The 17021-nt window shown below is 45.7% G+C and overlaps 1 protein-coding gene across 1 annotated transcript in view; it reads right to left on the bottom strand.

The window, feature by feature from the left end:
- Nucleotides 1-17021, bottom strand: part of FER1L6 (fer-1 like family member 6) — a 755805-nt gene that overhangs the window by 405834 nt on the left and 332950 nt on the right. The window contains exon 2 of the mRNA XM_086966191.1: nucleotides 13694-13779. Within this exon, the coding sequence (XP_086822317.1) occupies nucleotides 13694-13779 (86 nt within the window). The remainder of the gene's footprint in view (nucleotides 1-13693; nucleotides 13780-17021) is intronic.

Below are 17021 nucleotides of genomic sequence, written 5' to 3'. Positions count from 1 at the left end.
GTTCTTCTGTGGTGGCCAGTGACATCCAGTTGTCATGTCTGCCTTCGACGCTTAAGTGCTATGGTCGACATTGAGGCTCTTTTGTCTCTTGGTGTTCTTCGCATGGTGTGGATCCTGTGCTTGGGGATCCTGCTTCTGTGCTGGCCTTTCTCCAGGATGTTTTTTTGAGGGCCTTTTCCCTTCTACATTGCCTGCTCAATGATCTGCGGTTCATGCTTGTCGTGGTCCGGGGGCTTCCTTGGAGGTTGTTCCCCCTTTGGTGAGTCGGTTTCTTTGGAGCTTTCGGCTTCATATTCCGGTCTTTCCTGTGATTGTGCAGTCTTGGGATTTGTCTACTGTTCTGCGGGGTATGCAGTTGCCTCCTTTTGACCCCTTGTTGGAGGTGGACTTGTTGTGGTTGTCCGCTAAGGTGGCTTTTCTGTTGCTTATCACCTCCACTTGGCAGTTGGGTGAGTTGGATGTCTTGCTTGTTTCCTTCCCTTATTTGCAGTTCCTGAAGGATAAGGTTGGTTTGCAGCTTAACCCGGCTTTCCTGCCTAAGGTTTCCTCCAGGTTCCATTTGCAGCAGGAGGTGATCCTTCCTGATTTACCTACGGAGGGGGATTCCATTGCTCTTTCTTCTTTGGATTTTCGCAGGGCTCTTCAGAATTAACTCAAGCGTTCACTGGGGTTTCGGCTTTCTCCTGCCCTATTTGTCTCCTTTGACGGTGTGACTAAAGGGAAGAAGGTTTCTACTTCTACGATCAGTCTATGGGTCTGCCAGTCCTATAAGTCTGTGGGTCTGTCTCCACCGTCTCAGGTGCAGGGTCGTTCAACACATTCTGTGTCTGCTTCCTGGGCTGAGGCGGCAGGGTTGGCAGTCCCATCACACGTTTGTTTGGTATTATCGACTTGATGTTTTACATGCCTCTGTTGACAGTTTTGCTGTTGGCGTTTTGAATGCTGCTGTTTATTAATCTTTGTTCAATTAAAGTTTGTACCTTTTGCATGGATCCCTGGTGTCCTGTGTTTTTTCTTCCTGGTTCTCTGCTTTTGAGTTCCTCACTGTGTTAGTACTGGGACGAGGAGGACCCATGAGGGGGTAATGTCGTGTTACTTACTGGTAATCTTCATTACCTTCATTAGGGTCCTCCTTGTCCTAGTCCTCTTCCCTCCCTACCTCCCTCCCGCTGTGTTTGTGTCTGGTACTTGTTGATAACAGGCATGGCAGTGGGCGGGAGGGGTTTATGTGACCTTTGGCTTTTTCGTCTTGAAGCATTTTGATTGGCTGGTTGGAGGCAGGACTGCCTCATTGTGTTAGGACTGGGACGAGGAGGACACTAATGGAGGTAATGAAGATTACCAGTAAGTAACAAGACATTTTAAAACTGTCCAAGTTGCAGTCTACGATCTAGATAAAATACCATGACATGAGGAAATTCCAATATCACTTGTCATTGCTTTCATGGGTTACCTATCTGCAATACCGACTTAATGTAGTTACATGGCTATGCATGTGCAGACTCCACACCTCACAATACTAGCCCAGTAAACGTGTTCAGCAGAATTTAAGGAACTTTAATTGAGAGAGGAAAGAGATTATACCACCTGGTTTTGGGGTGGAAGATATTTATGGGAGTAACTTTGACAGATTTAGGTTTGAACTTACTACAGGAATATTACCATTTAAGTTATGGTATATTATAAGCACCTATTTGGTATATAATGTGCTATTATTCATAATGCTTTTTAAGCATGAACTTTTAGTATCGTCCATTCCATTCCATTATTTCTGTTGCTGAAAGAGCCTGTGATGATATGCTAACATTCTTCTTGTTCACATGTACCACTCTGCGGTGCAACTTGCTTGATGGGAATTGTGGCAAGAAGGCTTTACTGATTTCTAGCCTGATGTGTAGGTTAGTTACATGCCCCTTGCCTCTGGTGAGAACAGCATGTGATTGAAACTGATATCTATACAAGTGAACAGAGCTGTCATTCTTGACAGCTCAGTCTATGGTATGACTGAGCTATGCAGGATGTATGTGAGCAGCCCTGTTTAATGTGTTGCGTCGGTTGTTTTTGCGCGTTGTACGTATCCTTTGTATGGTTTGGAGTCCCATGATAGCCAACTCTATAGCCTTTCTGCACTGTGTTGGAGATATTTGTATTGTTCCACTTAATGTATCCCGTTCTATGTGGCACGCCTTGATAGCAAGGACTGTTGAGGTGGCGCAATAGCCATCTATAAGTAGGATTGCAGAAAGTATGTCTCCACTGGGACTAAACGTTGTACACAAGATAAGGAAAATGATGCTGCATATTGTGGCCCATTCTGAAGCAGGATTCATTAGCTATTGTGTTATTTTAACACATGAGCACAGTGTGGTAAAGATATCACCTTGTTAGTTTACACGTGAGAACAGCAATTGGCGACTGAAAGGTGACCATGTAACCTTTGCAAAGGATTTGCAACAGCGTGGCACCACATATTGTGGTTTAGTAACATTCACCCTGTTTGAGCTACAAAGACATATATGTTAGAACCTGCATATTGTGGTGAAGATTAGATGGCAAGGATTGTGTGGAAAGTGCATGTGCCTCACAATCATATAATTTGAGTGGCCCTACCTGGGAAGCATATCTGTGCTACATTAAATCTCTGCGAGAGTTCGATTGATTTTGAATTCTTTTTTGGACAACTATATGCACACAATGCAAAGTTTTGTCAGGCTGATGAATTATGTTACGCATTCAACTACTCCTTCAAATAAAGTCTGTTATTGGAATGAAATGAATTAGCAAATTACCTGCATAAATACTTATGCAATGCATCATGTGGAGTAACACCACATATAAGGTAATAAGGGAAACTATTAAATGCATGGAAGAATTACATTTAGGAAGTGATTCAGATTCTGAAGAATTATCACCAGACCCTGACTCAAAATTATGCCATAGCTCATTCAAAAACATGTAAAGAACATTTCTACAGATGTATTTTGCCTGAAAAAAAAAACGGCCCCTGGCCTAATTCTGATGTGGAGGAATTACTTATTATTATATGTATTTGAATCTGTGGGCCTGATTACGATGCCGGTGGCCACCATCAAGCCGTCCGTGGCGGTCCCACCTCCATCGGACCCTGTAGTTCTGCCTGCCACATTATGATGGCGGGCAGATGGTTGGCGGTTGGAAAGACCGACCACCACGCATCGGACGGGCTCAAGGAGCCCGTTCATGCGTCGGAGGGAGTGCAATCCCTACTACAGTGGCGGTGCCTGCTAAGGACATAGGGATAACAATGTCCCTTTCTACCGGCCGTTTCATGGCGGTTAATCCGCCAAGAAAAGGCAGGCAGAAAGAGACTCGGTAGCCTGTAGAGAGCCTACCATCCTCCCTGGACCTCCGATATGGGCCCTGGGGAAACCTATGGTGCCTGCCACATACTGCAGGGATACGTCAGATGTGCCTTCTTTGTATTGCGGCATGTGCTGCAGCCCGCACACATGCCGCAATACAAAGAATACACATTGCGACCGTCTTCAAGGTGGTCACATCATAATCACGATATTGGGACTGCTATCAGATGGTCGGGCTGTCCCGTTCCCGACAGGATGGCGGTCGGACAAAAGTCCAACCGCCATCATAATCAGGGTGTAAGTTCTGAAAAACCTTTCACAAGGGTGAACATTGATCAGGAGCGACCCGAAAGAAGAAACAAATGGACAGTGAAGGCTACTTCGTCTCAATTAAGCATCTAAAACATTTTCTAATTAGCAGAGATTACCTATTTGCAATGAAGATGCACCTTTTTTAGGGTCACATCCAGACTGCCATTTAATAATATAGTTTTGAGGTGTTAACATCCGGTTGGCATGGCTGAGTAGTCATCTTCAACAAATGGTTTTTCATTTATAACCCCCAGGTGAGCCTTTAGCAGCCTTCTTTTTGTTATGTTATGTTATGTTAAATTAGTCTTTTATAGCGCTCGGCTACTCCAAAAGAGTGTCCCGGCGCTTTTATTGACAGCCAGAGAAGAACAAACACAACACAATGAAATAAAAACAGAGCAGTAAGAGAAAAAACATACTCAGCAATCGAAAAAAAAGAGCGCACTAAAGGGCAAAGAGCCATGTTTTGAGGCCCTTCCTAAAGGTCAATAAATTAGATGTGCTGCGTAATGCCAAGGGCAAAGTATTCCAAAGCTGTGGTGCCCGCAACCTAAAAGAGCGACCTCCAATGCGGGACTTTTTTACTCGAGGAACCACAGCAAGGAACAATGATTCAGATCTCAGAGATCGGGCTGGATGGTAAAAGGCAAGCATCCTTTGGAGATATTTAGCTCCCGAGGCATAAAGAGCCTTGTGAGCCAAGGTCAAGGCCTTAAACACTATCCGCTTCTGGATAGGCAGCCAGTGGAGGGACTGCAAAAGGCCAGAGGCTCTGGCTCGCCTGTGAAGGCCAGAAATGGCCCGCGCGGCCGTTTTCTGAACCACCTGCAGACGTTGCAGGAGATACTCCGGCAGGCCAAGATATAGTACGTTGGAATAGTCCAATCTTGAACCAATTAAGGCCTGCACAGTAGTCTTCCTATGATCTTCTGAGAGCAGAGGGAGAAACTTCCGGAGCATCCTGAGGAGGCCGAAACAAGTTCCAGTAAGAGCAAGGATCTGAGATCTTAGCGTCAGCCCATTATCAATCTTGATTCCCAAATTCTTTGCTAGCTGGGACGAGCACCCTGGAGGGAACATATTAGCAGGCCACCATTCTTGCCAGTCTGGGTCAGATGGGCAGCCGAAGAAGAGTACCTCAGATTTCTCTGAGTTGCACTTGAGGCTGTTAAGCTGGAACCATTTGAAAACAGCGCCAAGGCACTCACGGATACTCTCTCCATCAAAATCTTCTCCTTTCCCGCACTTAAAGAGGAGCTAGGTGTCGTCGTCATAAGATACGATCTGGGCCCCAAAAGACTCCACCAATGCTGCCAGAGCGGTCATAAAGATGTTAAAGAGAGTCGGGCTCAACACGGAGCCCTGTGGGACTCCGACTCCGAAAGGCGACATCACGGCAGAGCTAGGTGAGGCCCAGACCGTTTGTCGACGGCCAGCCAAAAACGATCTAAACCAGCTGAGCACCGTGCCCCTCTGACCGATCTCATGAAGTCTGGCGAGGAGACCCTCGTGGGGGATGGTGTCAAAGGCCGCCGACAAATCAAGCATGACAAGCATAGCTTTGCCTCCCGAATCCAGCGCCTCTTTAATGGCTTCAGACACCTCCAAAAGCGCTGTCTCGGTGCTTAAATTGGGGCGGAAACCGGATTGAGAGGAGTGTAACAGATTGTGGGATTCCAGAAAATTGGAAAGCACAATATGCACATGCTTCTCCAAGATCTTAACCAGTGCAGGAAGGAGAGAGATGGGCCTATAGTTGGCCAAAGCCTCAGGGTCGAGACCAGGCTTCTTAAGGAGAGGAATGACCATCGCCTGCTTCCAAGCTTGCGGGACCACCCCCCGACTCAAGGAAAGATTCAGAAGTGGGTTTGCCAACGGATTTACGACTTGCGCCATTTTCGCCAGAAATTTGGCCGGGCATGGGTCGAGAGGCGACCCGGATTTAGGATTGGCCATAAGTGCCAATGACGAAGATACTGAAAATGACGGAAAGTCTGCCAAGACTGGACCCGAAGGGGCTGAAGGAAGTGGCCCATCCTCGAGGGTGGGAGAAACTTTGGCTACCCTCAAAGGAAAAAAGTCCTGGATCAACTTTATCTTGGTAGTAAAAAAATTGGCAAGGACAGAAACCCATGACTCGGAAGGGGCGGCCTGAGTCGAATTAGATCGTGGAGCCGTAAATTCCCTGACAATCGTGAAAATCTCCTTACAGGAATTAGATGCAGCCTCAATCCTCCTAGAAAAATAACCTTTTTTCTCCAGGAGGATATCCCGGTGGTAGGCCTTAACCGTTGTCCTATAGGCAAGCCTGGCGATCGGATCGTACTGTGAGCGCCAAGCCCTTTCAGTCACCTTGCACTGCCTTCGAGAGATCGACAGCGCTTCAGTGAACCAAGGGGCAGAAACCCGTTTAGATGTTGAACGGGGGGATATCACAGGGGCTAAATCGTTAAACCTATCCGTCAGCCGCGTCTGCAGAGACTCTAAATCCTTATCCAGATCACACGTAAAAGGGCAGGGATGGTCCAGAGATGCCTGAGCCAGCATCTCCGGAGTCACCCGGTGATAAGCCCTAGGTGCTAGTCCCTGCTGCCTGAGAGCAGTACTCGTTGGTTTCTTTGTGCCCGGCACATAAAAAATTGGCCAGCCGATGATCTGACCAGAGCACCGGCAAAAGTGCCGTCACCTCTATAGGGGACGTGGAGAAGACCTGATCCAAGGTATGGCCTTTGTCATGTGTTGGTCCAGAGAGGTAGGGGATAAGGCCTAGGGGGGCCGTGATGTCAATCAATTTGATCGTGTCAGGGTCCGATCCCTCATCCATATGGAAATTAAAATCCCCGGCCAATACACAGTGTTCCGCTCTCAGGACCAACGCCGACATAGCCGACTGGAGCTCATCAAAGAAGGATCCGGCCGGACCAGGGGGCCTATAGACTAAAGCCCTTTTCGAGGATTGTTGAGGCACCAGTGTTATAGAGAAGGCAAGGGATTCAGACCCTGTAATGGCATCCATCGGAATAATAGAGCACGCGGCGGATTTATTCACCACGAGTGCCACACCCCCACCCCTCCCTTCCGATCTATCTTGCCTAAAGATGTTATATTCTGGGGGATTGCTGTGGCGATGTCGGGATTAGACGACTCTCCTAACCATGTCTCTGTCAGCATCAGGCATAACGGCTTTTCAGTGGCGAGGAGATCAAAGATCTCCTGGGCATGTCTGCGAACTGATCTGGTGTTTAAGAGGAGGCAGAGATGCTTCACACTGTCCGCCTCCCTGAGCGGTATAGTGGCCGGGGCATTGCCTGGAGACCAACCACTGCCCGGACATTTCCTCTTACCCTTATAGCGACCTGGGAAAACTTTATAACAGGCACATGAAGCCTTTCGCAAAGACCAGAGCAACAGTGACGTATAGCATACCATGATGGTGACAGGAGAAAGTATACTCGTAGGACCAACCCCGCCCGCCGCTCCGACCGCCTCCGAGATGCTGATGGGCGCAGACGGGCAGGACTCTGGCACGACTCCGGTGCAGGTCCGGCGCGTTCGCGTCCGCTGCACGGAGTCTTGACTGTTCTTTTTAAAGCGCTGCTAGAGCGCGTCACCCGCCTGGCCCACACCCAATATGGCCGCCACTAACCGGAATCCCAGCCCTTGGCGTCGATACTCGGCCGAGGGCGGTCCGGAGGCAGGGAAGGGGGGAAGGCACACAGAGCGCTTAGGAACGCTGACAAAGTCTTTAAAGTGATTGATTCTCTAGCGCGTATAATTCAGGCGCTACCCGTCACACACTGTTAAAAACAAAGTTATAGCTAAAATCTCGGGCGCTTATTAATCAAGCACAGCGTATCACGCAAATTGAAAATGCAAAGTAAATGCTAAAATGGACAAAGTGACAGAGAAAGACCTCCCGGCTTTCGCCTCAGGAGGGGAGAAAAGGCTTCTGATGGTTATCCCGGGGCAGGCTCACTCTCGTGTTTTTAAAGCGCTGCTAGAGCGCGTCACCCGCCTGGCCCACACCCAATATGGCCGCCACTAACCGGAATCCCAGCCCTCGGCGTCGATACTCGGCCGAGGACGGTCCAGAGGCAGGGAAGGGGGGAAGGCACACAGAGCGCTTAGGAGCGCTGACAAAGTCTTTAAAGTGATTGATTCTCTAGCGCGTATAATTCAGGCGCTACCCGTCACACACTGTTAAAAACAAAGTTACAGCTATCTCCCACTGAAATCTAGTCAATATAAACATTTTACTTTAAAAGCGTTACCCTCAGTTTACTTAGTAAAATTTTCTGAAAACAAATGCTTCACTCTCATTATAACTAATCAAACACTTGCTACTAGCTGTCCTGTATGTAGCTTTCCACCTACAACTACAAATGTCTCAATACATGATAAGATGTAGCCGTAGGACTGAGGGGATGGAAACTGAAATGAAACAATTGAATCACATCCGGTACACTCTAGTGCTTTTTTACTAGCACTTTGAAAGTATTTATTGTTTTCAAACAAATTCTCAACAACGTTTTAACTAATGATCATTTTTTCTTTAAAAAAATAAAACTTCTAAACAACTTCAACTTACCTACCAACTCAAAGCATTGTTGGTTCATAGACATAATTAACAATAATACTTTTAACAAATTTTAAAAGCTCTTCAATTTAGGACACCTTTTCTGAAAGGGAAAAATTGCAAGACATTGTCATTGGTAAACCTTAATTGTGGGTCAAAATTAGTTTGAGTTCTCGAACTTAATAAATTATTTGCTTGGCTCTAGCAGCAATAAGTGTCAGCTTGTAGCTGTGAACTTCAAAAGGAGTATCAGCAGGTAAAATGTACAAATCATTATTTTTAGTATTTGATGTGCCTCTCTTGGAAACATGTAGTTCCATCATGTACTGTAGAGAGGAGAGACCCCCTGCAAAATAATATGAGTACCTATAGCTGCCCGGATCCTCACTAACACTCCTGCCAGAGCTTCAGCCAAACCAGCCTTGAAGCTCCTTCACTGGCTCCCAGTGAGGGAGCGAGTGAAGTTCAAAGCCCTCTGCCTGGCCCACAAACTGCTTCAAAATCAAGGCCCCCCTATTCTAAGAAAATTTATCAGACCTTATAAAGCTTCAAGATCCCTCCGATCAGATAAGGAGTCTCTTATCATCATCCCCAGATTCAAGAAGGCACGCTCGGGTGGAAGACGTTTTTTGGTCCACACCGCACGCCTCTGGAACGCACTCCCCCCACGACCTAAGAATAGAACCAAACTACTTACGATTCAGGAAGCGGTTGAAAACTCATCTTTCCCCCTAAAACTTTGCCCTCCCTGAACTCTGACCTTCCCCCCCGCCTCCCCCCGGCTTTTGTTTGCCCACTGACCCGCAGGTGTAGAGATCTTAGCGCTGGGATACCTCCGGGTGACTACGCGCTTTATAAAAATTTTTAATAATAATAATAACCTAGAGCAGGGAAAATGATTCAATATGCAAAAGCCTAGGGCAACTCTTAAATAGTTTCTAGTAGTTTATACAATCTGGAAATAGAAATGAATAAAGAATAACAACCCATAAACAAGGCACAAGGTATATGTGAGGAAAGAAATACAAATATTTTAAACAGTAATTTTTTTCATTTATATATAAAGTTGTCAATCTTTTTTAAATTATAAAAAACAATTACATTCTGTAAACACAATATGACATTAATTACCTTTCTTTCATACTACATTTGCATCTGTAGTTAAACAGAAAGAACCAACACATACACACTGAGAACTAACTAAATCAGATGTGATCAAAGACAATTAATGCAAAATGGATTGGTTGGGGAAACATCATTTACAACGCGGTGTTCACACCGCGCGACCTTTACGACGTAGCCATTACAACGCAAGTCATTACTACGACTTTCGCTGGATGGCGCTCTTGCTTAAGGAATAGTTTGATTTTCTATTCCAACACCTTTCCTACTGTTACGTGGGTTGGATTTGGAATAGAAAATTAAATTAATCCACAATTCAGCGCCCTCCAATGCAAGTCGTTGTAACGACTTGCGTTGTGAAAACCGCGTTGTAAAGTACTGCGATCAAAATGATCGCGTTGTACTGACGTACATCTGATTGGTTGCATCCTGTATTGTCATCGCGATTCTGCATAACTAGGTTCAAACTGAAGAACAAATAAGGAGGACCTGTTCCAAGAGACAATCCATTGTGGCAGTGGTGTTAATAATATAGGGCCTCATTTAGAGTTTGTCCTAAAGGCTACTCCTCCAAAACGCGGAAGAGTCCTGCCCGGTTGTATTACAAGTGCCACAGGATTAAATGCACTAGGAATATGGAGGAGGGAACAAATACTGCGCTAATAGTATCCTGCCATCAAACTCTAAGTAGGGCCCACTATCACCAATTATCCACTGTTGAGCAAACGTTAATGTTTAGCCTTCCAGTGGCACGCCCATGGGATGCCTGCAGCAGCTCCTACCTTGAAAACAGATGTCATGGTCCTCTGTTTATTACAGTGCTCACAGATGCCAGCAGTGCAGAAGGAAGTCCCATAGAAAAACAGCAACTTCTTACTGTGTGTCACTCTCTTGGGATAGCTTCTCCAGATATCTAATACTTAGTGCCAAAGTAATAACATGTAAATAGTTGTATTCAAATCCTCAGTGCAAACTCTGACATCTCACATGGGAATATTTGACTGATAATGCAGCATGATGTGGAAGAAGCCAAATGTGAACAGCATCAGAATTCTTCTCTCCCAACCCCCCCCCCCCCCCCCCCCCCCGCCCCCGAGTAGTTTTCTACCTCCACCAAAGTTGGTTGTGAAACCTGGTCCAACAGCAGAGATTTGTGAAATTCGACACCAGACATGGTTTTGACTTAACTAATGACTCAGTATTTCCTTACACAAAAAGTACAGAATCAATTCTTCTACTAGAAGAGGGGAGGTCTGAACACTGACGGATTGAACATTTAATGTGTAGTTATTTGGAGAGCCACTGAGATTACCTTGTAGTGTACTACTGCTTACATAAAAATACATATATGGATTGCAGAAATGTGAAGCTGTACAGCGCCTCCACTTTATAAAATGTGTATTTCTCTTCTGGGAAGCAAGCCTCCAGTGTTTATTCATGGCAGTTAACATGACTTCAAGTACTAGATGGTATAAGGTATTATAGCTGCATAGATGTTTAATTTATTTATAAACAGGTGCTCATGACGTGGTTCCCATGATTTTTTTGACTCAGGTACTCCAAAAACATCTAACATGCCTGTGGTAATGCCATCAATTTCAGTGTCCCTAACACCAGGACACAGCTATGAGTTACTATCAGAACACAAACTTTTCAAGAACTCTAACAACAATGAATGTTTCCTTTAGAGGCGCCTACAGACATTAGAGGTGTTGTAGATCTGGGTGCAGATACAAAGGACCTGTCACGGTGGATCATTGAATGTGCACCACAAAGGGTTGGTGCACAGTCAGTGCATCGGCTGAGCGGGACGGGGGGGAGGGGGCGACCCTTGACCCTTGAAAAGAGTGAAACGAGGTCTCAAGAACCCCTCAGAAATCCTCCTAGAGGTGGGTGCAGTCACTCAAACCCCCTTTTGATAGGTGGGCCACATTACCTCCTGCAAAGTGAAATACAGACCAGCTGCTTCAACCATTTGGTCCACCTTCCACTAATGCTCTGCCCTAGTTCAGGCATGACTTTGTGCTGTGCTGGGGGTAGGGAATTAATCGTAATAAGGGGCACTTCACCTCTTGTGCGCAGGCTTCACCCATTTAAAGGTGCATCATGGCATCCATCTGGGCAGTGTGATCGGTGCCACTGCACCGGATGCTGCCTATTGGGTGGCGGTGCAGAGTTAGCAAGTATATTATGGTTTTAAAAGCATCTGCTGCCACGTTCCTATCCTCCAGCTGTTACTATTTTCTGGCAACAATGCAAATGTCAAAATGACTCTGTGGATGAACATGCTTCCTGGGTTGACATCGCTGGTTTGTCTAGTGGACGTTTTGACTCATCATAAGATAGTGCAAAGGGTTAATATGGCTGCTGCAAAGAATGTGTACCATGCAGATCACAGAATTCTATATAATGTAAATAACTTGGTGGATTATTGCTTTTGTCGTAGAGATGCTTTTGTTGTCGTAGTTTATAAGTTAAAATCTTAGTACAGAACAGTGAGCTATTAACTCTCATCAAAGAGCTGAATGCAAACTGCAAAGTATAGATTAGAGCATTATGATTTTTTACCAGTTTTTCATTATCCTAATATAGCAAAAAGGGTTCATTTGGGTAGAAACAATTCTTATCATTTAACCCCTCCCATGCTCATGACGTTGCTCAGCTCGTCATGAGCCACAGTTCCTGTGTGCTCATGACGAGTTGAGCTCGTCATGACCATTGGAACGCTCACACGCGGGGCTAATTCCCCTGCTGTGCTGAGCGTTCCATTAAACCGGCGTGGTCGTGACGAGCTCAGCTTGTCGTGAGCACACGAGAACCATGGCTCATGACGAGCTGAGCTCGTCGTGAGCACTGGCGCGCTGTGCGTGCCCCTCCTCCCCCCAGCACAGCAGGGGAATGTGCCCCGCAGCCAAGGGGTTAAGGGAACCCTCAACCATGGTGTTACATTTTAAATGTGAGTTTGTGCTACCCCAGACCAGCCACTCTTAAACTATACTGCCTACCACTGTGGTTGACACGTGACCCCCTAGCCCTTGTAGTCCTCTGTCTTATGTAGCATTTCCTATACACTGATTTACACACGTATGATGTAAAGTACTCTGAGACCCTGCACTGGTGGGAGTGGCACTATAAAACTAACTTTATGCATCTGAGAGAGAGAGTGGTTATGGAGACTGGAGGAGCACTGTTAAAGGGTGATAGAGAGGGAATCTGTGGTGGAGGGGTTCATGGGGGGGCACCAACAAACATTGTTGCCCCAGGTGCCACCAGCGCTAAAGTTGGCCCTGTGGGCAGTGTGCTCTATACATTATACTGGACCCATTGACAGATGATGATGGAATATGCAAAGGGCCTGACTCATAAAGGTAAACTTAAACTTTTGTGGAGGTCTGCTGTTTTTGTGGCATTCACAACTACGAGTTTAATTTTAATGATACTAATTTTATAACTGCCGAAACGCCGCAGTTGGCGGGGCGAACCCTGCACATAAACCAACAGGAGGGGCCTATGTTTTTATGTGCAGCGTCTCCACCACGAGTGCGGAGTCTCCACAGTTGTAAAATTACTATTAGCAAAATTCAATTTGTCATTTGTGAATACCCAAAAAAACTTACTCAAATGTGTAAGTTAACCTGCCTGAAAAAACAGTAAAGTCTCTTACAGCTCCTCATCTTAGCACACACATTTGAATGCAAATACATTGACTTATAATTCATTTTTTAGCCTATAAGAATATTTACTTGTTTTTTCTATCCAATCCTGCCTAGGTATGTCCTGTACCAAGTCTTCAACTCTATATGGAAAAGGATGATCTTTTTGACCTCAAGGTACGAGTCGGGTGGAGGGATGGATGCAATGGGAGGGTTCCAAGGGTATTTGTGCCTATGAGAACACAGCGGGAGGATGGCTTAGTGAGGTGAACTTTCACTGCTGACAAATGAAGCGTTCTGGAGGTTGTGTGCTTGCTTCCCTGTAAGGAATATTACTCTTTCCACCTTTCCGAGTTCCAGTACCATAAATTGGGTAGTAGTAATATCTGGTTTTTACAGTGCTTAGAAATGGTAGCAGTATAGTAGCACTACTTTTGAGCTTACGCAACCAAAGCAAGATTTGTTTTCACAGGCAATATATTCACATAGGACTATCACAAAGCGGGCATGTCTGCAGTGCTTGCTCACTTTGATACGTTCTATTTTTACGTTGCAAGATACCTAGTGCTTGACGTGTGACCTCGAGGACAACAAATGCAAAGGAGATATTTATGACCCGAGAGGCGAGCACCAACCCACCTCGCCCTTGTTCCATTTGCCGGCAGTGGTGTGTACTTTGTAGGCCTTACCTAGCGCGCCTTTGTTTGCTATGGTAACTCCCTTGTCACCTTTGTTCTTCTTCTTCTTGAGGTGCAGTCCGGAGAACAGCCCCTTCCTGCAAGAAAGGAGGAAGACAAGGGTCAAGGCGCTGCTCCTAGCTAGTAACGCTCTGATAAACGCATTTGCAAGTCATCTGTGAGCGCAGCACTTCCGGGTCATCGCGACACGTATCAGTACAGCGGCACCGCCCTCCATGACAGTATCACCTAGAGCTCCAGAAGGGCTGAATCCGTGCCAGATATTTAAGATATCCTTATGAACGGAATGTACATACAATTTATTTACATGGGAATGATTTGCATATACAATGGTTATCCTGAAACCATGGCCCCTACCCGCCCAATGCAGCTTAAAGTGTGACTCTCTTGGAAGCCCAGACTGTAGTTTCTGGGAGGTTTGCAAGCTTGCAGTCCTAATTAATAAACAATCATATTCTGCGACTCGAAATATCATCAAAGCGAGCTTTTGGCTGAATTCTTATTACTACCAATTCAACTCCTAAATTGCTTTAGGAATCCCATCTTTTTCACAGTGGCTCAATCACACTATGGCGCAAGTGTTATAGGAATGTCCTTATAAGGAAGTGCAGAACTTATGGAATGGTGAAAGTGAGCCAAAAATCATAAATCACTCTTATGTATATGACTGACCACATCTCTTACTAAGGTGTACACCGAAGCGCTGGTATGTGAGTATCTAAGCATTTTAATCTATGGAACACTGTACATTCATACACTACACTGTACATTCATACATTCATCATGCCCGTACTCCGATCCGGTGTGAGTGATGGAGAATTCCCTTCAAGGTCCGGCCCTGGGGCATGAGAGTTGGGGGTGAGGATCAGTGTCATCAGTCGTGACAGATGCACAGTTTTTGCCCCAACTACACTTGTGGAGCAGAACATGGCTGATGCCGCTTTCTGATGGACTTTGAAATATGGAACAGTAATTTCAGGGCTTATCTAAGTGACAACACTGCCTACCAGCTGGAAGCCAAGAAGGCGCAACGAGTAAAAACCAAGAAGCTGCCTCGTGGCTAACACAAGTTGAACAACTCTATGTAACACAATGGGGAAAAGAAACAATGAACAAACACACAGTTAAATGTTTCAGAGCATTAAGCAGGAGCTAGAACCGTGAAGGAAACCCACTGACAATATAAAGAGTGTAGTTAGATGAACAATGACCAAACACACAGTCAATGACAACAGACTAGGAACAGAGACTTGGGTAGACTTGGGTCCTATAAGAATGAAGATCAGAAAGCCATGCAACCTGGTTCTCATAGAGGGTAACGCTCAATGTATTGTTGGCTGGACCACACATCACACAATCAATACAAGCTACTTCTGTGAATCCTGATATGAGTAAAATGTAACGTGGCGGAAAAAGCTGCTAAACACTTAACAGCATGTGACAGCACAAGGCGACCAAAACCCTGGGGAGTTATAATAGGACTTGACACTGCCTGGACCAGAAAACCTGCACGACTGTAGAGCTTCTACATGGCACGGAGTCAATCCCCTTTCCTTCAAAACACAATGCATGAGCGGTCTCAAGGAAATACATAAAAACAGCAAGGTTTGGCAATGTTTGTTTGTTGAGCTATGCTAATGAAATATTCTTGTGAAATATAAAATGCTCTATTGAGAGGAACATCTGACAGGGCATGAAGACCGGGAAATAGTGGGAACTGAAGGGGACACCCAACCAATCCCAAAAGAAAGCTGCAAAGGTTCTTCAATGGAAAGAATTTTGGGAGGAGTCCAAGAGGAGTGGATTGGAATCATGTGTTGGTCACAGACAGAACTAGTCAATTTTCAACTAGTTTCCCATCCTCACCCTCACATTTCCACCCAATGCAACTCCATTGTGCCTTTTTCAATGGTTGCTGTAGGCGTCTGTAGCTTCCGGAACCTGAATGCCCACTTTGTAGACTAATTATTTCCCTACTAATTAGTCATCCTTCTTTCATTGGTTTCAACAGGCCTTTTATGTTGCATTAAGTGTTTAATCACTTATTAATTCAGGAGTTTTGTGTCCCACCACCATACTTCACTTTAAGTTCGTCCAAGAGTAGAAGGTGTCATATGCAGTTTGAAGATGCTGAGAATAGTCAAATAATTTTTGATTGATCTTTGGGTGCAAAGACTTTGGGGAATTGGTTGTCCTGGTGGTAATTCTTATGGTCTCTATTGAATTGTGTTCTTTTTGGTTGGCCCAGTTAAGCCAGAGCCCTATGGTTTAGTCTAATCAACCTCTCATGTCCTGTGGTATGTGAACCTAAGATGTGCTGTAGAGGGATTGTCCTATTAGATGTTGTACTCCCAAAGCATTTTTGAATATATCATTTTTAAGATTTTCCTCAATTTGTAGTCCAGAGGTTAACATCTCAAAGTAGGATCTACCTATTTGAGAGCTGGATTTTGAGAGTCTTTATACTTTAATAGCCCATCAGATCAAGGCGAACGTGTTGACTTATTTTCAAATAAAGTGATAGTGGTGGGGGCCATATGTTGCACTGTGGCAGGTATGATGCTAAAACGCACAGCAACAGCCAATGTGCCAAAGGGAAATCAATTTCCCATCATCAGCAACATCTCACATCATCAAGGATGAGGTCCCTCTTTTACACACCTTGCCGCATGACCTGGGCGGGCAAGAGGACTCAGTGTAATAGGATAATTACTCTGAAGGAACAGAAAGCCAGGGGCGACTCCTCCACTAGGGCAGAGGAGCATCGCCCCACTGCTTCCTCGAAGCGCAAGAAGCAGAAACAACCTGGACTCTGGCAGCAGCAGCAACCAGGTGAGTTTCTACCTTTGAATGTAGCGGTCTCTGAAGGAGAGGCAAGTGGCACTGATAGAAGAGAAATAATCTTGATAATTGGATCCCAAGGAGCTCTTCAAGTGGCTGGAGAGAGAAGCATGGCGTAGCAGCTGTCTACACACGAGGTCACATCCGCAGGTCTTTGCTAAAGAACAGCGGAAGGGCGTGTGGTAGGGGTTGCTCTGGAAGCAGCCAGGGCAGGGGAGGAGTGGTGTGCCCACTTCTGAGGGTGCAATGACTGTTTGGTCCGCCCTCTGCAGCCGCCCAAACCAGTCATAGACACTCTGATCTTCTCCATGCAGGCTGAAATGCATGGAGAATACATGGCCTCCCCGTAAGTCCCTGGCTGGGAGGCGTCTCCCCCAATCACAATGCTGCAAGCAGCGTTGTGATTGGCTTAAGGGAGGGAGCCTGGCTGCCTGCTTCTTGTTCCTGCAGGAGCAGCAGCTTAGAAGACGCGGGACCC

Source organism: Lissotriton vulgaris, chromosome 4_1 (genome assembly GCF_964263255.1).
Source record: "Lissotriton vulgaris chromosome 4_1, aLisVul1.2, whole genome shotgun sequence".
Lineage (NCBI taxonomy): Eukaryota > Metazoa > Chordata > Amphibia > Caudata > Salamandridae > Lissotriton > Lissotriton vulgaris.
This window is presented reverse-complemented; position numbering and strand designations above follow the sequence as displayed.